This window comes from Leptinotarsa decemlineata, unplaced genomic scaffold, assembly GCF_025532065.1.
Source record: "Leptinotarsa decemlineata unplaced genomic scaffold, Ldec_3_MD MMD2_tig00002974_RagTag_RagTag, whole genome shotgun sequence".
Classification (NCBI taxonomy): domain Eukaryota; kingdom Metazoa; phylum Arthropoda; class Insecta; order Coleoptera; family Chrysomelidae; genus Leptinotarsa; species Leptinotarsa decemlineata.
Genome location: NW_027412578.1, coordinates 13040625 through 13065317, shown reverse-complemented (window position 1 = coordinate 13065317; position 24693 = coordinate 13040625). Strand labels below are relative to the sequence as shown.

At 35.4% G+C, this 24693-nt stretch overlaps 2 protein-coding genes across 2 annotated transcripts in view; both read right to left on the bottom strand.

Moving 5' to 3' along the window:
* ss (aryl hydrocarbon receptor spineless) overlaps window positions 1-24693 on the bottom strand; it is a 243144-nt gene that overhangs the window by 188851 nt on the left and 29600 nt on the right. The window lies entirely within an intron of this gene.
* LOC141483131 (potassium/sodium hyperpolarization-activated cyclic nucleotide-gated channel 2-like) lies at window positions 19262-21053 on the bottom strand. The gene has a single exon (XM_074177527.1). The coding sequence runs from the start codon at window positions 21004-21006 to the stop codon at window positions 19369-19371; it is 1638 nt and encodes a 545-aa protein (XP_074033628.1). The 5' UTR covers window positions 21007-21053; the 3' UTR covers window positions 19262-19368.

Sequence of the window (24693 nt, the reverse complement as noted above, 5' to 3'; positions counted from 1 at the left end):
GCATGTTTAAATCAATATCTCTGTACGTATCTGTACATGTAAAAACAAATCGATGTTGTTTATTTAAACTTTCAAAAAGCCTTCGATCAAATAAACCATTATGTCCTCAGCAAATTGACAAAATTGGGACTCTCTAACCAACTGCTTACTCTAATTGAATCATATCTAGTTAACAGAAAACAATTCGTCGATTATGAATCTTTCAAATCGGCTCAGTACGTAGTTACATCTGGGGTACCACAAGGTTCTAAACTTGGACCTCTTTTATTTTTTTATTTTTATTAACGACTTGGCAACCTCTTTGAATATTCCTAATACTGTTCCGAATCAGAAAACTGTACACACCTCAGCAACTTTCAATGCTTCATACATCTCAGCTCAGACCTTCTTTATAGTTTTCTCATGCATGGAGCTCCGCCCCTAAGCATACCCTGAAGCTGCTGGATCCCATTCAGAAGAGAGCCATTCCCCTGACTAGAGACGAGAACATAACTTGCAACTTTGATAGTCTGGAACATCAAGGAAATATTAGAGATTTGTCTCTCTTTTATAGATACTTTCACGAGAAGTGTTCAAGTGACTTGGAACATGTGATTCCTCCAATAGCAGTACGTATCAGAAATACGCGACGTACTGTGGCTGCTCATCGTTTTGAGGTTCAACTCAGTACACCACGAACTCCACTGTTCAAGAACTCTTCCATTTGGATAACTGTGTTTATGTGGAATACTCTTCCTGAGAATGTTTTTCCAAATGGATTCAATCTCCAGCGATTAAAATCCACCGTGAATCGCTACTTTCACACCGCTATTAGAGTACCTTGAGGATTTTCCTGTAGTCCTTGTGTTTTGTCCTTGAAAAAAACTCGATAAACTTTAAATTACTATCCAAGAGTATATAGAGGGGCAGTTCAAAAACTCAGGGATAATTTCAATAGAAAAGAAGAGGCAATGAACATTAATGAAATCTGGCTACCTGTCCTCAAAGGTAAGGTAATTCAATTGGGAGAAAACAAGCCTCGTCCATTAATCCCTACTAATATAAATGCGAATGTAGGTTTGTTTGTTACGGTTTCACGCGAAAACTACGCCATCATCATGAAATTTTGTACACATGTTCTTGGAGATATTAGAAGTAACATAGGATACTTTTTATTAGAAAAACCTTATTTTTCATGTGAGATAAAAAATTGTTTGTCAAAAAAATCTCAAAATCTAGCTACTTTGTTGGTTAGGATAGGTTAGTTTAGGTTTAGGTTAGGTAACGTTAGGTTAGGTTAGGTTAGGTTAGGCTCAAAATCTAGCTACTTTATTGGTTAGGATAGGTTAGGTTAGGTTAGGTAAGGTTAGTTTAGGTTCAAGTTAGGTTAGGTTAGGTTAGTTTAGGTTCAAGTTAGGTTAGGTAAGTTTAGGTTTGAGTTAGATCAGGTAAGGTTAGGTTAGGTTAGGTTAGGTTAGGTAATGATTTTTGAAAATTGATAATCCCAGCCAAGCATTAATATATAGTTCCCATATTGATTCATTTCTATTGTACTGACACTTTTCAAAGGCATAAATGCGAAAGAAGCCGCGGGTAAAAGCTAGTATAAATATAAAACCAGAGTCAACGGGAGCACCAACTCAGGCACTGAGACTGTTACCCTATCGCCTTTGATAATGTATACCGCAGTGGTAGACGAAATGTTAGACAGGAAAACCTGCAGATCACGACAAAAAATGGAAATTACTTTCACACAGTTATCACCGGCCGTGATAGTTCACATTTTTTTAATGAAATCACTGTCGTCGACTCACTTGTATGAGCATATTTCTCATCAGAAACTAGTCATTTATGTAGCAAATTTTATTCAGTGCAAAACGTTTTGTAACTCTTATACAGTGTCATCCCCAAAGTATGCACCATATGGGAAACTTACTTATTAAGAGTTTTTCGACAAAAAGTTATTCTTGATAAAAGTTTGTGCATTTCCTAAAACCAAATATGCACTAACAAAATATAGTAAAACAAATATACGAGGAGCTTTCAAATATTTGATTTTGAGACGAGAGTAAAGTACTCTTATTTTGAAAAATATCGGTTCATTTGGAAAGCCTGTAATATTACGAATTACACAACTATGCTGTTAACCACGGTCAATTTTTTTGAAGACAAATAATTTTCACAGTTTTTAGTGCAAAGTTATTTTTATTTTTTATCAACACAAAAAATTACTCAAAATTATACTGTATTGAAACAAGAACTTCAATAATATCAGATCACAAAATATCAAAATAAAACAGGTATTTCGGAACAAACTCATTGATTTTCTGAAGATTTTCTTGTCCAAAATAATTCTCCAAAATAATCTCTAGTTAGTTTCAAAATACCCATTTTATCTTGATGTTTTGTGATTTGATATAATTGAATATTAAGTTGTTGTTACGATGCTGTATATTTATTAGTAATTTTCGGTGTTAACAAAAAATAAAAATAACTTTGCACCAAAAACTTTGAAAATTATTTCACTCTCCAAAAAAATTGACCGTGGTCAACACCATAGTTGTGTAATTTGTAATATTGCAGGCTTCTAAAATAAACCGTCGTATACAGGATGTTGTCCACTAATCATTTTAGCAATTTTTTTCGTAGTAGTTTAAAAAATAAAACTCCACTTAGATGGCCATAACTTCAAATCTAGATGTATTTTTTAATGCTAAACAACTTTTCTAAAAAACATTTTCCGAGATTTTTCAAAATCTCAAAATCAAGTATTTGAAGTCTCCCCGTAAATTACGTGTGTTTTACTGTATTTTGTTGGTGCATGTTTAGTTTTAGGGGATGCACAAACTTTTATTAGGAATAACTTTTTGTCGAAAAACCCTTAATAAATAAGTTTCCCATATGGTGCATACTTTGATGATGACACTGTATATATACTCTTTTAAAAATTCATGTTTTTCGGACTGTGTGCGAATAATTCTATATCTGAAGCAGCGTATAGATCTCGCTAATGGATTTTTAATTCAGCCGTTTCGACTTCTTTGTCGGTGACGGGTCCGATCTATCCTTAATGAACATAAACGTACCCGTAGCTTATTAAATATTTCATTTTAAACACTTCTAGGAAGTTGTTACTGCCTACTGCTGGCCAATTTATCCTCGTAATGTGCGGCGCCTCCATGTTTGAGCTCGAGTAAAGATGGGAATTCGTCTTTTCGAATTGACCTCTTCACATTGTCAGATCCGCTGTTGATAGCAAAAGTGGCACGCAAAGCATGAGGAACATCTGAAACTTTGTGTGGGCTCATTTAAAGACAATACATTATCTATTATAAACAGAAATTCGATATAGAACAAACAGTAGTATTTTTTTTTCTTGATTGTATCCAAATTTGTTTTCTGCCATTCGTGTGACCACAATCAAACCACAATAAGTGGAATTTCTAATCATCTTGAATTTTTTTCGAACTTCAGTGAAGTTTATGGTCTGCCGCAAGTGACAGGAACCATGTGGTTGACCATATGTTGGCCCTCTGCGTGTCTCTATCCTATTACCCGATATTACAAAGAAATAAATCGAATAACAATAATTTAATTTCACCAAATTATTGTTATTATGTGGAGAAAACAATTGCGTTAGTATTTCTGTTGCAGTACAACTGTACTTGGGGATATCGCGTGGTCGTTTGTACAGTACGTTTTTCATTTGAAGCGCAAATACAGGGTGTCCCAGATATTTCATTTCGTTAAATACATCAATTGGTTGACAAATTGATAGACAAACACACAAAGAAGCGGTGTACATGAGAGCATGAGTTTTTCACTTGAAATACTGCCCATTTTTTATATTGTCCGTTTCCTTAATCGTTATAAGTGCTGAAAAGAGTTACCAAATTGAAAGATCTCATTCGGACGCCATCTACTGAAATTTATACAAATACTGTACCCCTTTTCAGCACCTGTCACTGTAGACCAACTCAGTTACACTTCAAGGATACTAATAAAACAAGCAATTCAATTTACTTGAGAGTTTTAATAGGGTTTAGCATCCCTTCCCTTGAAATAAATCATTTCAAATACTGAATTATCACTCTTGAACATGAACTGTCACTGGAAAAAGAAATTGGAGTGTCGAGTTTCTGAAATTTTCTACTCTCCCTGATATTGGCTCTATTAGAGAGTATAACTAAGTACTTGATCTTACCCTAGCCCTAGAGTTTGATGCACTGAACCTTACAACTTCTGATCGGAATCATGTTTCCAGAAACTATCAAGGAAAGTCAAGGCTGCTGTTCCACACTCTGATTTCGAGATCCAAGATTCCGGCAGTCTTCAGCAGTAGCCACATCAAACCTATGTTTTGCAGTGCAGTTAGTCCAAGCCAAGCTTTGAAGGAAGTTCACCCAATTCGATGAGATGAGGATGCAAGTTATGGAACCTTAACCTACTTAGGCTAACCCACTACAAATATTTCAGATTTTCTGCACAATAAAGGTGTAAATATTGCTTTCAAAACCAACAACTCAGGCATGCACATTAAGAATAACAAAAATATAAGTTCAGTTTTAGAAAAATCAGGAGTCTATGAATTATCATGTGGGTCATGTCCGATGTTTTATATAGGTCAAACTAGAAGAACGTTCAAAGCCCGCATGAAGGAACACAAAAATAGTTTCCAGAAGTTTCCAAAATGGAAAAATAAATTCCACAGAGGGACATGAGGGACATGAGTTCAACCATGAATTCAAGCCCCTCCATTTCCAGAAGGAAGGTTAGAAATTCAAACTATTGGAGAGTGTGGAAATAAACAAATTCAAAAACTCCCAATATACAGTGTCACCGATAAAGTCCGCATCAAATGGGAAACTTTTTTATTTATCGTTTTATGTGAAATTTGATTTTGGCAGTAGATTTTGCTTAAGAAATGATGTCAAATGGCGTCTACAAAATAGGTCACGTGATTTCCTTAACCTGTCAAAATTGACATTTAAAAAAAGAAACATCGAAAAATGACATTATTCTTCAATATATCCAAAAATATCAAAGGATAAAAACAGTGGAGTTTTATGTAATTTTATACCCACACACCAAGTTTCAAACCCATAGTAAGTATTTTATATTTTCACTATTTTCCGCATTCCTGCTTTTTCTACTTATCAAAATTTAAGCACACCTGTACTAAGTCATTTATTTCAACTAAACTCGTCACCGAATTTCTTTTTTTGTAATATAATAATATTTTAAGAGCCTCTTTGATGTTAAAAACAAATTTTGAAAAATAAAAGTTGTCAAACTTGATGCAAAGTTCATCTAGTTTTAACTGGGCTTTCCAAACTATACAGTACTTGAGTTTTTTAATGAGCAAATGGCCTCACAATATGAATTAGAACAAAACGGAACATTAGGAAACAATATCTTAGAGTGTTTATTGTTTTTTTAACAAAAAATACAGTGGAATTTAATCTTAATTAAAAGGAACTGAAAATAAACATGTACCTATACCTAATAGCAAAAACACACGAAAAAAAGACTCACGACATTAAATACACTACATTTCTGTATGTCTTCCATCGCGTTCTATGCAGATAATTGTCCTTCTCGATACATCTTTTATTGAGTTGCTGATACTCACAGGGTTTATGTTTAAAATAGAGTTTCTAATAACAGTTTCTAGGTGATTCACGTCACGAAAAGGTCTTTGTTTATAAACGATTTGTTTTAAGTAACCCCACAAGAAAAAATCTAGTGGGGTTAAATCTGGCGACCTAGGCGGCCATATTTGCTCCATATTTCGCCCAATAACTTTGCCCCTAAAAATAGTTTCTCTTTGACTTGTTTTGAACTATGAATAGGAGCCCCGTCACATTGATACCACAGACTGTGTCTTATTTCAACCGGCATATTGTCCACTATATCACTGATCTCAGTATTTAGAAATTGCAAATAATCCTGAGAAGTTAAATTGTGTCTAAAAAAGAATGGTCCCATTACCTGATTATTTAAAACACCGCACCACACATTTGTTTTAAATGAATATTGGTCCCGACATTCTATCACAAAATGAGGATTTTCCTGAGCCCACCACCTACAATTCTGGGAACTGACTACGCCGTTCGATGTGAAGGTAGCTTCGTCGGTCCATAGGATTTTGTAAGGAAATTTTCTGTTTAATTCTACTTCTCCTTGGTACCAGAAAGAGAAATCTAGTCGAACATCGAAATCTCTTTCCTTTAAGGTATTTATAAATTTGGGTTTGTAGGGTTTGAATTTATTTTTATGTAAAATTGCTCTTACGCTTTCTCTTTTAACGCCAGTTCTATCTACAATATTGGTAATACTTGATTTTCCCTGTTCGATAACATCCAGGCAGACAGCCAACTGAACCTCATCATTATTGCGTGATGGATTATGACGTTTTTTAAAAGTATTTTCAACTGAACCAGTCAGTTTAAATTTTTTTAAAATCCTACTTACAGTGGATTGCTGTACATGTCTACCAGGATGTCTTGCGTTAAAAATATCAGCCACTTGTCGATGCAATGTGTTTTCACCACAAATTAGCACAATTTCAATTTTTTCTTGTAAAGATAACATATTATTTTAATTTTCATACATTACATTGAACTAACGGGCATTAATTTATTCAGTGACAGTGACGTTTTCTAAAACACATTATGTAGTTTCATATTTTTCCACAGCCTACCCAGTTTTTTTAAATTAGTGTTGTTAGCGGAGTAGGTAAATGTAAATACTATGAGTTTTTTTCTTTTATTGAATGGGCTTCAAGAATCACGAAATGATGTTTCCTAATGTTCCGTTTTGTTCTAATTCATATTGTGAGGCCATTTACTCATTAAAAAACTCAAGTACTGTATAGTTTCGAAAGCCCCGTTGAAATTAAATGAACTTTGCATCAAGTTTGACAACTTTTATTTTTCAAAATTTGTTTTTAACATCAAAGAGGCTTTTAAAAGATTATTATATTACAAAAAAAGAAATTCGGTGACGAGTTTAGTTAAAATAAATGATTTAGTACAGGTGTGCTTAAATTTTGCTATTATTGAATTATTGAATTATTGAATCTGTATATTTCCAAGTAAGAATATTTAAGTATATTTACGATATATTTACTCAGTTTTCTGTGCAGAGCGAGAGACAACTACATCATTCCCAAAGGCTTTCTGCTGAAATCGCCAATCCCAGGAGAGAGAGCCAAAGGCATATTGGAACGCGCCAGCCGAGCACTGATAAGGTCTCAAATTAATTATCATCGTTAGAATAGGTCAACTTTGTTGCAGAATGCCACAGAACGATTTGAAGAAATAAGAAGAGATACATTGAAAGAGGATCATGAACCAATCTTTGCGAAGATTGAAAGCACGTGCTTGAAGACATTCGCCAAGTCATGGAGAATACCCACAACAGAAAGTGGTGGAAGTTAGTGAGAAAACAATGCTCAAATGCAGACCTCAGTTTTCTGTGCAAATGTTGCATATTTCTATTAAATTCAATAAGCATTCACTGATATAATACAGTTTAAAGTAGAATCAAAAACGGAAAAATGTTTTGAAACAACCTCATAGTATTTATAATATACAAAAGTCAAACATAGGTTCAAGATTGCTGGAGAACAAAATTATCATTTACCTATATATCTAACATTAAAAACAATAACTAACACCATCTCCACGGAAAATATGCATATCGAACCTATTTGATATTCAACCCTTTCAACGAAATGTGTATTGATGACTTTTTGATCATTTTTCCCATCTATTTTCCATTTATGATATTATTATAACTCACTTTACACAAAATAAACCAATTAACAATAAATATAGTATAGATTACACTCACGATTCTCGCAGAATAACTATAATCTCAAAAATTATTTATACATTCCGATTTATCTCTGTAATTACATATGAAAATCGCGATCTCAGTTTCTCTTATTGAGCTAGTTGGAGAGATATCTTCATTAATATGGAAATGGAAACGAATTCAAGGACTCGTTGAATACAAGAAACAATGCCCTGATATTAAGTTGGTTTTTGTGTTCTATTTGTTCACGATTGATGGGTTTTATATAAGGAGAAAAAGGAATACAATAATAATAATAATGGCGTTTATTTGACAAGTAACAGGTCATCCAAATCTTGGCAATATACTCATGATGTCAGAAACTCCAGAGTAGTTTCTCAGCACTGAACTACATAGGCTGAAAAGTCTGGGTCCTAACACATAGATGGCGGTAGTCTTATTACATTCACCGCTTTTTCAGTTAGTACTAACTTTCAAAAGGAAGCTGTTGAAATTTCATGATATTCTTCTCATAAGTTTGTGAATTATTGTGCTAAGAGTGACTCTACTTTTGTTATTTTCAAAACAATGGATCAAAAACAACTTCGTGTTTTAGTTTTACACAGATTTTTTTTTCTTGATGAAAAAATACCGTTCAAACAAAGCAATGGCTTGAAGAGTGTTATAAGGACTCTACAGGACTTACAGCAGTCACACATGTATACAATCAGAATTATAATAAATTATACTTATAGTGATATAGTAGTTGGTGCCAACTACATAAGATCAATTTTGAATGAAACGGAGAATCTCTTTTTTAAATTGTTTGAACGGTATAGAAAATATGTCTACACTAGGAGCATCATTAACACTTCTAGATATGGTAGTTGTGGGAGAATGAAAATGATGCAGTGGAAATCGGGATATGAAATGTGCTACAGAATCTAGATAAAAAACGCGGTACACTGCTCACATCTGTGAGCAATCTGTATATCCATGTATTATTTTATATGCAAAACACATATCTTGGCTTTGCCTTAATATTTTCAGAGTTATCATTTGGAACTCGTCTAACAATGAGTCTTAGCTATAACCCCTCTCGGGAGGATAAGCACTATATATATATATATATATATATATATATATATATATATATATATATATATATATATATATATATACACAATAAGAAAAGTCTAGGGATATTTTTAAAAATGGCAATAATTTTTTTTTTAGATCGCTTTAGGGAAAAAAGAATTGACGGGTGATATTAAACGGATGTAACTTACAACAAAATTTATTAAATGGTCAAAAATACTGAGTGCGCATATAAGCAAAACTAAAAAAAAATATGGCTCTTCTTTGGCACCCCGAAAAAAAATCATAAAACAAAAAAAATTGGAATCAGTATAAAGTAAGGCCTCCACGCTGGTTTATTACGGCCCTACATCTATCGTGCATCGACAAAATGAGATTGTCAATATCTTGTTGAGGTACATTTGCCCATTCAGCGATTAAAAGCTCTCTCAATTGAAACGTTGTGTGAATGTTCCCCATATGCGGAGTAATTCTTCGTTGAAGCATGTCCAACACATGATCGATGGGATTCAGGTCCGGTGATTGTGCTGGCCATGGCAATACATCAACTCCTTCGTCGGTGAGCCAGTCAGTCACTAGACGCGCGACATGTGGACGAGCATTATCGTGCATTAGGTGGAAGTGTTCACCAACAGCACCAGCAAACGGACGGACGATAGGTAGAAGAATGGTGACGAGGTACTGTCGAGCTGTGAGGGAGCGATTTAGAAAAACGAGATCGGTTCTGCCGGTACTGTACCACCTCTGTATGTGTGGACTTCCTGGACGTGTCTCAAACGTTCATTATTTCCAGGTCGTCTCCACAGTCTTACTCGACGAGAATCTGGATGAAATCCAAATCTGGATTCGTCTGTAAACAAAACTGTGGCCCAATCATTTGCATCCCAGTTTTGATGTTCTTGACACCACTCTAATCTTCTACCGCGATTGTCTCTCGACAAAGGTGGACATCTAAGTGGCCTTCTGTTGTGGAGATCTGCTTCATGCAGTCGATTTCTGACAGTATCACGACCAATGGTTACCTGGTGCGTCTGCTGCAACACGTTAACCAACTCAGGTGCTGTGATTGTCGGTTGTCTTCTTGCGGTTAAGACCAAAAATCGGTCTTGAACTGTAGTTGTAGCGCGTCCTCGCCCTGGATGTTGTTCGGCTGGACTGCCAGTTTCACGGAAACGCCGCCACAATCGACTGATAACACTTTGGGAGACCCACAAACGAAGAGCTACATTATTTTGTCGCATGCCACCTTGAAGAAGCCCTACAGCTCTATTCATCTCAGCCAATGGTAAGTTATGGCGTTCCATGTTGAAGCACAATATTTCCAGTTTAATTGCTGAGCAAGAACTGCATAGAATGTACAAACTCGACACTTTCAGATTATTCATTTTAGCCGAAAACCTACAGTTTGTAAAAAAAATTGATAAAAGATTAGTTACCGTTTTTGCAGGCTTTGTTCAACCCATAGAAATCTACAGGGTGGTCGAGTGTACCAAGTTAATCGAAATTAAACGACCTCGTGCATTTATATATATATATATATATATATATATATATATATATATATATATATATATATATATATAAAATATATATATATATATATATAAATATATATATATATATATATATATATATATATATATATATATATATATATATATATATATATATATATATAAATATATATATATATATATATATATATATATATATAAATACGAAGGTTATCGATATAGATAAAGGAGTTTTAAATCGGACATAGCACTCAAGGAAGTGGCAAATCATAGACACGTGTCTATGGTTTGCCACTTCCTTGAGTGCTATGTCCGATCAAAAACTCCTTTATCTATATATATATATATATATATATATATACAGTGTGACCCATTTAAAATGGAACCACCCCTGTAGAATGTGCATTTTTCAATCAATCTCAATTTTTTTTTATTGAAATATTAAGCATGAAAAACTGTATCTTGACACTAACTTTCACAATTTTAGTTTCATTTCCAAGGCACTCTATGGTTTTTTTTGTTTGTCAAAAACGGCAAAAGTTTATTAGGCAATTTTTGTTTTCAAATTTGACTACACCACTGGATTCGTAGTCGTTATAAATCAAAACTGTCAAATTTTCATTAAAAAATATTTGTTAACAACGAAGTTACAACAACTTCAATTTTGGAAACAAAGTATTTGTTTGTAATTTTTATTCAGATTATAGACATATTTGAGATCTGACAACACTGTCATCACCAAGTAGAACACCAGTGAATTTGTACAGTGAAAATCCGAAGTCAACAGCTCAATGCGTTCTACAGTTATAACTCCTGAAAATATGGTAATGTGAGAGATTTGTGGTGCAAGCGTTTTGTAATAAAAATCTGACTACGCCACTGGATTTGTGGATAATATTCCCTCAAAATCATTCATTTGAGTGTAGGTTACGAGAAGTGTATTCTAGAATAACAGAAAATTAAAAATTCATTTTCAAGTGATGCAGTACTTAGTACATTCTTCCGCATAGCCGCTAAAATCAAATTGATTTAAAGCATGGAAATCATTTATTCAATAATAAAACAGAGAGCAGGACAAAAATTGTTCCCTGTAAATTCTTCATAACTCAGCTAAAACAATCTTTTAGAGGAGATATCAATAATTTGAGGAAGCTGAACTCATTATGCAAAGGTTTTATAATAAATCAACAGTAGGCTGTGATTTTGACAGTTAATCATAAATAAAATAATAGTTGTTAGTTACGTGCATTTAATAATGGCTTTGCAATTATCATTAGAAGAAAGAATTGAAATTGTGAGAATTTCTGGGGACAATTATCATAGTGAAAGAGAAGCAGCTAGGATATTTAATCACAGACATCCAAATCGACTTCCCATTGACAGAAGCACCGTCAGTAAAATTAACAAAACATTTAAAGAAACCGGTGCAATCAGCAAACATATTTTAAAAAATAATCACCGAAGAAGAAATTTAAACGAAGGTGCTGTTTTAGATTATTTTAGAAACCACCCAAACAGAAGTTTACGAGTCGCCAGTTTGGATTTAAACTCACCGAGAGAGACTATTCGACGATGTCTTAAACAAAACAAAATGAGAGCATTTAAACCTAAATTTCTTCACTCTTTAAAGGCAGGTGATGAAGTGAAACGTATGGAATTTTGTTTGTGGGCACAAGGCGAGTACCTGAATACAAGAAATTTTTTAAACTGTTTAGTGATGAAGCTTCTTTCAGCACCAATGGGGTAGTTTCATCGCAAAATGCTCGGTATTGGGCTACGGAAAATCCGCACTGGATCATAAATTGTAAAAGTCAATATTCCGAAAAAGTTAACGTTTGGTGTGGTATAGTACAAAATAGAATAATAGGTCCATATTTTTTTGATGGAAACATAAACGGGCAAAATTTTTTGAAATTTCTAAATAACCAATTATCGGACGAAATAGATGAAATGCCTCTTGCGGAACAAGTAAATTTATATTTTCAGCTCGACGGCTGTTCCGTGCACAATTCGAGGATTGTTAAAGAGTGGCTAAATAACCAGTTTCCAAATCATTGGATAGGACGAGGTAGTGACTTAATTGAATGGCCACCTAGATCGCCTGATCTAACAATATTAGACTTTTTTCTGTGGGGTATTCTGACACAAAAAGTATACAGAACAAGACCAACGAATCGAGCTGAACTCATGCAAAGGATACGACAAGCTTGTGCCGAAATTACAGTTCAACAAATAAGAAATAGTGTAAACAATATTCGGAAGAGATACGATAAATGTATTGAACTTAATGGAGGTTTGGTAGAAGCCACAAAAATTTGAATGTTTAGTTTTAAATCAATGTTCATTTTAGTATCAGTTTTTTCTTAATGGCAATTAATTGTTGAATAAATACTTTGAAACTTGTTTGTATACATTTTGTTTTCATCAGCTATAGAAGAAGGTAGAGTAAGTTCAGAATCTCATAAAATGTGATTTTCCAGGTGCGCTGTTACAAAAGTACTATTATTTATTATTGGGAAACTTCCAAAAAGCTTACAAGTATGACCATTAATACTTCAAGATTCTATCAAGATTTGGTAAAAGCGCAATTGGGAGATCCCATGACATGAGATTCTGAACTTGGTCTACTACTGCGTAACTTGAAAATGAACTTTTAATTTTCTGTTATTCAATTATTCAATTTTTATTTTAATTTTCACTTCTCGTAACCTACACTCAAATGAATGATTTTAAGGGAATATTATCCACAAATCCAGTGGCGTAGTCAGATTTTTATTACAAAACGCTTGCACCACAAATCTCTCACATTACCATATTTTCAGGAGTTATAACTGTAGAACGCATTGAGCTGTTGACTTCGGATTTTCACTGTACAAATTCAATGGTGTTCTACTTGGTGATGACAGTGTTGTCAGATCTCAAATATGTCTATAATCTGAATAAAAATTACAAACAAATACTTTGTTTCCAAAATTGAAGTTGTTGTAACTTCGTTGTTAACAAATATTTTTTAATGAAAATTTGACAGTTTTGATTTATAACGACTACAAATCCAGTGGTGTAGTCAAATTTGAAAACAAAAATTGCCTAATAAACTTTTGCCGTTTTTGACAAACAAAAAAAACCATAGAGTGCCTTGGAAATGAAACTAAAATTGTGAAAGTTAGTGTCAAGATACAGTTTTTCATGCTTAATATTTCAATAAAAAAAAATTGAGATTGATTGAAAAATGCACATTCTACAGGGGTGGTTCCATTTTAAATGGGTCACACTGTATATATATATATATATATATATATATATATATATATATATATATATTTTCATATGAGACGGATTCCAAAACGACACTGCAGTACTCTAATTTACTCCTGATCAGTGTCAAGTAAACTGTTTTCAAAGAATGAAGTTGAATGTTACCGGTAAGATTTTACGTGTGAATGTCATTATTTTACATTCATTTGTGCAATTTATCACGAATACACCATTTATATACCATAGTCAAAGAATTTATGTTCTCCTGCAATGTGAAACAGTCTGCTTTATCTTGGATTTCACGATATATTTTCATGTCATTTGCAAATAGCAATTTAAGGGAAGTGTCATTTATATAATAGTATGAATAATAACGGTCCAAGATAAAACCCTTGTGGGACACCCGAACTCGCTGCAAGTCAGGAGGATTTTATACAGTCATATTCAACATAAATACGTTGGTCGGATAAAAATGATTTCCGAAACAACTGAATATTTGTAGACAGTAATGGAATTCGCTAATATGTGTCCGAAATCAGGGAAAATTTTTCTTTATATTCATTATAGAGTCTCTTAATACTGATATTCAAAGAAAGTTTCTTTGATCCATTGGAATAATGTTAAGATACTGTATAATAAATATATGGAAAATTGTCCCAAATTCAAGAAACATATTCGCGAAGTCACTCTTTGGGCAGAAGACAGAATGTGTTACAAAAATACAAAATAGCACTTAAATACTGACAGGTGGTACCCTAAATTACAACAATGCTCCACGGTAGAACTAACTGGAAACTTCTAGCGAAATTCCATGGAAAAAATGTCACCTACAGGTGGAAATTACTGTCAAAGATACGCAGGTAATTGAATAGAAAATACAAGAAATTCCAGTTAAATACTAGGTAACTACAGGAAATTCCTGTAAAATCTCTGTTAAATCGACAGTTCCGATATAAGTAAAGTAATTCCTGTTTTAGTAAAGGGTTAACTACTGGAAATTCTTGTAAAAACAGGAAATTCCTGTTAAATCGAAATTACAGCTCCGATAAAAGTAAGGTAGTCCATTGAAATAACTGGAAAATTCCAATTGAATCAGTGTAACGATTCTGTAAATAGTAAAGCAAATTCCGGTTTTCGTTACATTATTATTTTCTTGTTAAAATGACGAACTGCAGTTCGGTTGCAGTTACTGGTCCAAAACTTGTTATTTCTAAAGGAATTAAAAGACCGGAATTGTCACGTACAATCAACAAATATTCCTGCTGTCGCTTATATAGCGGGAATTTCCTGTAGAATTCGCTGAGTTCCTGTTGTATATCCTGGTATATTTTTTTGAGTGTACCACTAGAACAACGCTGAACAGTCAATTCTGAGTGATATACAACCATTTGTTTGCCAGTTGTCTTCCAAGAAATCAGGAAATTCAACCGCCGAAGACGGATCACTCTTCAATGCGAACTCTCACACATCGGCTCAAACAACTGTATTTTTGAGCACCCAAAACATCGATTTGATGAATAGTCCGCTGTATAGTCCTGACTTGGCACCGAATGACTCCTTTTTATTCTCGCACGTAAAAAACAAACTGAGAGGTCAACGTTTTTCGACACCTGAAGAGCTGTTGCTGCATTCAGAATGCATGTTTTGGAGATACGTCAATCAGAGTGGCAAAAGTGCTTCGACAATTGGTTCAAACGCATGCAAAAGTGTCTAGATCTTAATAGGGAATATTTTGAAAATCAATAGAGTGATTTTCGATCTCTACACACAAGTGGGTACCAGTAATTTTGAAAAAATTCGAAAACTTATCTCCAATTTGTATACAAAATTTTGCTCAAAACAGGAATAATTTGACCAAAACAGATATCGTAACAATCACCTCAATGGTATCACTCATACATTCGAATCTAATTCAAAAAATTATATTAATTAATACATTTTTTGCCGACTGAAATTTCGATATATTCCAAAGTCGCATCAAGCCGTTCTTTCCTGTCTGAATCTGTTTTCTGCTTGAGAGACTTGAACAACGTGGTTTAATATTAAAACATTTATTCCAATTAGGCCTCGGTCTCATAATTATTTGATATTAATAATTGGCAAGTTCGCGGATGGATATATCTGAAAGGCAGGTGTCATTACAGAATGGCAGTTGCCAAAATAACGAACCGCAGCAGCTGATACCTCTGACTCCGGTAATCAGAGAAATCTATATTAAGTTTATCACCGATTTTCGTCCAATAATAATTATTATATCGATGGCAGATTACGTGAAGAGTGTTGCCTTAACATGGCCCGCATATTTCATTTTTATGCGAAAGCACCTGTGATAAGCATCTGATGATGTAAACTAGCTGCAATTTTTTTGCTGTCATTGAATATAATAATAATAATAATGCCTGAGCTCAATGAACTGCGCAACCCGATAACCCCGGATGACGTTCGAAGAACCCTTGTGGGTTCCAAGAACTTTGCTGCTCCAGGCCCAGATGGGCTGAACACTTATTGGTGGAAAAAACTACCAAGCACCCACCGCCATCTGGCCAGACTTTTCAACTCATGGCTGGATGGAGAGCAGCCGATTTCGGATTGGTTTGTCGAGGGGCGGACCGTTCTTATCCCCAAAAGCGGATATTTGTCGATTCCTAAGAGTTACAGACCGATAACATGCTTGAATTCGTGTTATAAGTTGTTTACAAGCATCTTATACACACGAATATTCACCGCAGTTGACCGAGTGTTCGAACGGATATATGAGCAGAGAGGGTCGAAGAGAGGAGTCGCTGGATGTAAAGAGAACCTGCTCATCGATAGATGTGTAACACAGGACTCGATACAATATAAGCGTAACCTCTCTATGGCCTGGATCGATTACCGTAAGGCATTTGATACAATTTCGCATGAGCTCATCTTGCATTTGCTCAGATGCGTTGCGTTACCCGACAACATAGTGAGATGCATTGAACAACTGATCACTTTGGCGAACTCGCTTCACCATAACATCTGGTCAAGCAAGAGTCCAAACAGGGTGGGTCACTTTCAGAAGGGGTGTATTTCAGGGTGATTCCCTCAGTCCCCTTCTATTGTGCATCTCACTATTGCCATTATCCGTTGCGCTCAGAAATACTCGAGGGTATAACTGTGGCACCCCCGGAAACCGGAGGCACAAGGTCACTCATCTGTTTTATATGGATGATCTTAAACTTTATGCCTCTGGAGAGAAGGATCTCCATCAGTCCTAGAGGGTGGTGGAAGAGTACATGCATGAAATTCGGAATAGACAAATGTGCAATGGTTCATCTCAAAAGAGGACGATGCGGGGACCACGGAGAGGATGTGCAGCTCGTTGATGGAAGCATCCTACACCATCTGGATGCCGGAGAGACGTATACTTACCTCGGGGTGGAACAACGCCACTCACAAGAGGTAACTGCAGTGAATTACTCTCTCCGCGGCAAGCATCAGCACAAACTTCGACAGATCTGGTCATCGGAACTGTCAGGGAAGAACAAAGTTGCTGCAACAAATATGCTTGCCGTTCCAATCTTTACTAGTTTGGAGCAGTGAAGTGGACTCGGGAGGAGCTGTATTAACTCGACGTAAAGACCCGAAAAATGATGCATCTCTATAGGAGTTTGCATCCCAAATCATCCGTTCCACGGTTGTACTTCCCCCGACAACAGGGAGGCCGTGAACTTTTGAGTTTGGAGTGTCTACATGACAGAATGGTACTGGATACAGCCTGTAAAGTCGTCAGGAGTTCGGATCCCCTTCTCTGCATGGTCTGTGACCATGAGAGAGCAGGAATTGGAGCATTTCTCCTTAGAGCAGCTGCCCGAGCAGCTGATGAACTCGGTATAGTTTTCGACACTGAACAAGGTGACCACAACTCTGTCACCGAGTTGGAACCCGTTCAGCAAAAAGCTCAGATGAAAGCCGCAGAGATCACCTTACTTCTGCGGAGACACAAGGATAAGCCAATGCATGGGGTCTTCTTCAATAATGGAGACCTTGGCTTATCAAAGCGCCTGACGTTAGCTTTTCTTAGGACGAGTGGGCTGAAGTCGTAAACTGAGGGGTTCATCATGGCTTGCCAGGATGGTGTCTTCAACACCTTAGTCTACCGCAGTCACGTGATGGGTATAGAGGTTCCTGACACAAGGTGCAGGGCCTGCTGCGAGGCGCCCGATACCCTAATGTACTTGCTATCAGCATGTCCAGCATATGCGGTCTCGGCTTATATCCATCGACATAACGCAGCCCTAAGAGTGCTATATTACCATCTACGGCATTCTTACGGTATTGACGAGACACCGGTGTTGCCCTACGCTCCGGGGGATATTGAATCCGTTGTGGGGAACGAGAAGTGCCGAATTTATTGGAACTATAACCGAAGAAAATCACGGCAAAACCTAGAAACTATCCTGAACAAATATTAATAAATTCAAAACAAGTTTGAAGTCATTTTCGGTGTTAACAAAAAATGAAAATAACTTCGCACCAAAAACTTTGAAAATTATTTTACTCTTCAAAAAAATTGACCGTGGTTAACACCATAGTTGTATAATTCGTAATATTACAATCTTTCAAAATGAACTGTCGTATACAGTCTATTTATTGTTTTAGCAAATTTTCGTTTTTCGTAGTCCCCATTTAAAAAAAATTGGTAAAAAAATAATACTACGCTTGGATGGCCATGACTTTAAATCAAGATGTATTTTTTAATGCTGAACAACTTTTTCAAATAACATTTTCCGAGATTTTTCTAAATAAGAGTACTTTACTTTTTTCTCAAAACCAAATATTTGAAGGCTCCTCGTAAATTACGTGTGTTTTACTGTATTTTGTTGGTGCATGCTCAGTTTTAGGGGATGCACAAACTTTCATCAGGAGTGAAATTTTGTCGAAAAACCCTTAATAAATAAGTTTCCCAAATGGTACATACTTTGGGGTTGACACTGTATATATGTCTGTGTATATACATTTTATGACTTATCCTGTATAATTTGTATCATTTCATGGGATGAATAGAGTTTATTATTATTATTAATAAACTATATGAAAATTAGGAAGATATCAAAATAAAACTGTATCGATTGTTGTTCCATGTTTTGTGGTAGGCTCATTTCGGTTATTATTAATTTGTAGCTCTAATATATCTTGTAGAAAATTTACCAAAAGTTGTACATTTTCGGACGCGAAATCAACATTGAAATCTCCTCCTCAAATTAGTGGCAAAGTATGATAGTTTTTCCCTAATTCTGTTGCCTTACAGTAATATACGAAACGTCAATCTCTCTCTCTTTCTACCTTTACTTACTTATACCTCCCTCTCAACTTCCGTTCGCCTCGCCCGATCACACCTTCCGTAACAGAACAGAAAACAGAAAATCCTCTCGGGTCGACATATTTAGAGTCGACATCAAAGACTACTCAAATAGCTCACTTTTACTTCATCCATCAATTTCAATTATAAACGATGAAGAGTATGATTCAAAAAACTGGTTTGTGGAACTATTTTGAAAGAACTTTTGAATTGAGTAATTTGAATATATTGCAGTTCAAAGTGTGAATGGTTGATGAAAGCAAATTTTCACATTACAAAATCAACAATGTAGCCTCATAACTGAACACTTTATTCATACATTATCAAACAGTGAATAATTATAATCTCCAATCATCGGGTAGTTGTCTACTAAACGAAACCTAATCTAAAGGGAACCTAACCTAAAGAGAACAATCTCAATCTTTGCGTTTCCAGAATCGTTCCTTGCCTCAACGCCTCAGTGACCGTTTCCTTCTGAAGATGCCATTCTCCCCTGCTCGAATAGAAGTTGCGGAACCTCTCCTCCGCCTTCTCTTTGAAATAGTCCCCAACTTCGGGATGAAAGTTGAAAAACCGGGCGAGATCTTCTCGAGTCACACAGTACACCTCGGTCGTCTCCAGCGCTATCCAAGTCATTATACTCTTTGTACTGTGCGTGTAAAGCAACCAGGTGATTCCGAACTCGTCACCTCCTTCCAAGTGCATGAATTCCTGGCCGTCCAGGTTGTATCCGGCCACAGTGCCCGAAGCAATGAAGTACGTGTACTTGATTTGGTCCTCCGCCATTGCGATAACGTCATTACAGAGAAACATTCTGGATTTCATGAGGGCGATCAGCGATATCAGATCTTTCCTGGGGATTCTTTGCAGTATTGGGTGTTTCGCGATGAGCGATCTAGCTCCGTACAGAAACAGCTCCGTCTTCAGATTGTCCGTCAGCGTTGAAGTTATTTCCAGCTCGTCGAAATACTGCTTCTTCGACATCTTCTCGAAGCTAGCCACTATCCTTTTCTGTAGATCCTCCGGGATTTGCAAGGACCTCACGTAGGTCCGCAGAACCGCCATTTGCTGTTCAAATTTGCTGTCGGATATGTTCGGCAGACCGAAAATTCCCAACACCCGTGCTAACAGCGCAAGGGTGTACAGCCGCCCCACGAAGGATAAAGAGAACAGAACCACGTTTTGCACCGGTTCCACCGTTTCCATGGCGTAATCCGCCCCGAAGAAGTAGCACACAACTAGAAGAATACTGTGGCAATAGGCATCGAATCGCCGAAAGCGTTTCTTTTCCTCAATGGAGATATCGACAAGCTCCAAGTGCTGGATGTAATCCGGAAGGACGACGAATATGCAGTTTATCATGTGCAGGAGGATGATGAGTTTGACCATCTCGTAGATGAAGAAGGACAGGAACCTGTTTATCCCGAAGTACATCAAAACGTCGCTGAGGAAGGCCATTATCGTTCTGAACCTCGCAAAGTACGATATGATAGTTAGCAAAACCAGCAGCGAGTGGAAAGAGGAGTTGCTCGTGCACTCTCTTAGCGGAGTCTTCATCAGCATGATCATATCGAAAACGAAGTAAGTTTCGAAGTAGTGCAAAGCTATCCGTTTTGGTTCGATGCAGATCTTCTTTGTGCTATGCACCACGAATCCGGTACGAAATTGGAACAGCATGCAAAATAACCATAGCAAGTTCACTATAAGTTCCATCGTCACGAAATCTTTGCTGTACGCTATTGCCAAAGTCGCATACCTGATGCATATGAGGAAGAAGAAGAAGACCTCCAGGAAGCCGCCCGCCTTGCTGAATGGGTGGATGATGAAGCGATGAGGACTGTTGATGTGTCTTTTCATCTCGTACCTCATCGATCTGGTGTTATTGAAGAAGTTCTTGCACTTTCTGTCCTCCATGTCCAAGACAAGGTAGTTTAGGATTTTTCTGCGGAGTAAGTCGCTGAGGTACCTCCTGGGATGAAGGGGGGCGAAGCATGTCTCGACGCTGAGTCGACATTGGTGGATATTCTTCGACATACTGATACGCCACGAGAGCTTTATTCGAAGGCAACTGTCAGATTGACAATGAAGATTTTATGTCGCTGAATGTCAAATAACGCAGGTCTTTACGAGGGTGTGTTCCAAAATTCACCAATTTTGTTGCTTTAAAAAAAGCACTAATTGGGTAGGACTTAGTAATATGATTACGCCTGAGCGTGCTACTGTATATCGAAACATGTGTTGCGATAAAATTCAGTAAAATCTTTCAACAAAATGTTATTTGATCAAATTTTGGTGACCAGTGCCGATAATTTTTGATACAAATAAATGTAGTGGAATGAATCCCATTGCAGAACGAAAAAAATTACAAAAATTTCAGAAAAAATAATATTAGAGCGATCTGCGGCCCAAAAGTGGAAGGGGTGGGTTTTCAAGTTTGAAAAACGGTTTATCGTGATTTCCGACAAAACTACAAGTCCTATGGAAAAAAAGTTGAATAGTAAAGTTGTAGGTAATAAAAAATTCTAAAACTCTTGTATCAACACTTTTTGTTCTACATAACCTCAGAAAGCACCCTATATTTTCAAACGAATAATTTCACGTCAAAGTTTGTTTTAAACCGGTATGCTTCTTGTTCGTTGAGATCTCTACTTTTTAATGGTGTAAAAAAAATACATTACTATTGAAAAAATGCAAATGAAGTTATAAAACTAGGATTCAAAAGTTTCTTTTTCCATTATTAGGTTAAATTCAGAGATAGTTATAAAAATATCCATTGTAATTTCTTGAGAAATGTATGATTCCATGTTACATTGATGAACAAAAACAATTCAAATCAATAAGACGTAGAAATTGCAAAAAACGTGGGATAATACTTAATTTTCTAAATATCGAAGACAGGATTTAGACAGGATTTTATATAAAAAATGTAACTGTCGCAAAAGCTGATTCATTAAATCCTAATTGAATATATGTTATAGAAAATCTCATATAAATATGCATGTACTTAAATGTTGAGAATTTCAATTCAAAAAAATCATGCTTGAAATTGTACGGTTGAATATAAATACTCTATACTGCCGACGTTATTTATAACAATATTTTTGAATACATAAATCTTGTTATTAATATATACCTCATCTCAAATTCTGATCACCTATCCATTAGTTCTTCCCTCTTTGATGGCATTTCTTTATCGTCAGATTCAACAAACCATTCCGATTCTAGTCGATCCTCAAACTCTTCAAGACCATCATTGTCTTCGTCTCCAATATTTTTCAGTCTGCATTGGTTCTTCATCCACAATTTCATGTGAATCATTGACTTTTTCGTAGGTTTTTTTATTCAACATTGGAGCATTTTCCAGAACAATGTCAATTCGATCATAAATGTGTGCATTTTGAACCATGTTTTCGGTATGGCCACATTTTAAACTCTTACATCCAGTGGGTCAAATAGACCCACTCACTTGTGACCTAACCTAACCTAACTACTTACTAGCATATATATATATATATATATATATATATATATATATATATATATATATATATATATATATATATATATATATATATATGCTATATATATATATATATATATATATATATATATATATATATATATATATGCTAGTAAGTAGCATATTCTTTTCCATATTCTCCGTTTCACTATCACTGTCGTTATTTAAATCAATAATGAATTTATTTCCACCATTGATATGGAAGTGTCTAATCTCCATATAGTCTTTTTCAACTAAAATTACTTTTTTAATCCTTTTCTGCCAGTCTTCTTCGGTAATATTAGATACTTCTTCTTCTTCAACTAGCTCTATTACCGTCTTATCAAATTTTGGAAAATTATTTTTACGCCTGATGCATCGTTTCAATTTTCGCCAAATAAACTCGATGGGATTGAAAACACAAAATAGGGGGAAAGTCTCAATATGGTGTGTCCGTACTTTTCAGCAATACTCTCAAAGGCATACACTTTTTCGAATGATTTTGTCTGTAAAACTTCAAGTAGGTAGTTGGTTTTTGGTATAGTTATCTTCAAAATACAAATTGTTATCCATTGAAAAACTTTGTATTTCATCTTTCCTCGAATTTTTATTCGGTACTTTGATGAGCTGTCGCGAATGATAGGAAGCGTTGTCAAGAACTATTACACTATACGCATCCAAATTTGAGATCAATGTGTTTTTAAACCATTCCTCAAAAATATTAGCTTCCATGTTCCTATGATAGTCAACATTGCAGTCCTCAAGTTTTTTCCACATAATTTCAAAGAATTCGGAACCCATCTTTTACTTCCTCCTCAATGCACAATGATTAGTCGCGATCCTTTGTTTGCTGGCATGTTAGGCGTACACATTCTCGAACCATCAGTCCACCCTTTCATAACTGTGACGTGAGTGTCATACCAAGTTTCGTCCAAATAGAAAATTTGCAGTTGTTCTTGTCTATATTTAGTTATTTGTTATAAGTATTTGTTACGCAATTCCTCTATTCTTCTGCTTTCCATAACTGATTGACGTTTGTTTATTATTTTAAATCTAAATTCTAGTTTCTTTATCCAATTCTGAAGAGTTTTGTCATGGCCAGAAGTATTCAATTTCTTCCTTATGATTTCAGTTGTAGGAATCTCATTGCTTTTGTAACAGTCGTATATTGTTTTTTTCAATGATTTTATTAGATGAACATCTAAAGGTTTTGGTAATCCCGTATCACATCGCGTCTTGCGTTCATAAGGTTTGTTTTTGACTATTTCACGTACAGTTGAGAAAGATATTTCGGTCAAATCTGATGTTGTTTGTAATAGTTTTTTTCCTTCAAAACCAAACTTGATATGTAGATTCTTATATACATTGAAACATACCCCTCTGTGTTTCAAATGCATCTGAATCTTATTCATTGGTATATCTTTTTCGCATCGTTCACCAGCGCTATTGGAATCACTACACAGGAAAAAGTCTGCGTTATCACACTCGTTATTACTATTGGTACTTGTTCAAGGACAAATAACAAAAATTTTAAGTAATTATAACTTCACCAATATCGAATTTCAACACTGAAATCGCGATCAGTTGCTGAACTGAACATTGACAACACGACTTTTCTAACCATCCTCACATTCTATTGGTGACCGTAATATGACTTCAAATTTAATTTTATGATTCTTCAGCCAATCATAAAACTCGGTTAGTAAAAATTATCCAATACGAACCGCCAATTCTTCAGTCCACGTGGACTAATTCGTAGCGACATTATTTCTTTGTATTGTATTTCTCTGAGTTCGCCGATAGCTTTAAGAATTACTCTATCAGTTACTTCGACTATACTTACTGATATTCCTCGAGTGGCATCAATGATTAGTGGTCGAAGAGATAACATTATGTCAGCCTTCTGTGATTTTCAATAAAGTACAATAATTATTATGCAGAAATCTAATTACGGTCCCATAATTACAGTCATCCACTTTAACGGTTTTGATGACTGTAACTACGACATCTTGTTAACTGGCTCATTATGAAAAAATTGCACTTATTGTTACGTCACAAATTATAGGTGTTCATCGGTACTGTTTTTCTCTTGTGAGTCGTATTTTCCTATTTTATCATCGAAATGAGTATGTTATTATCTATAACCGATTGAGAATTGGACCTGAGAACCAATTCGATAGTTCTTTACTTTGTACTGCGTAACTAATAGAGGAATTTTAAAT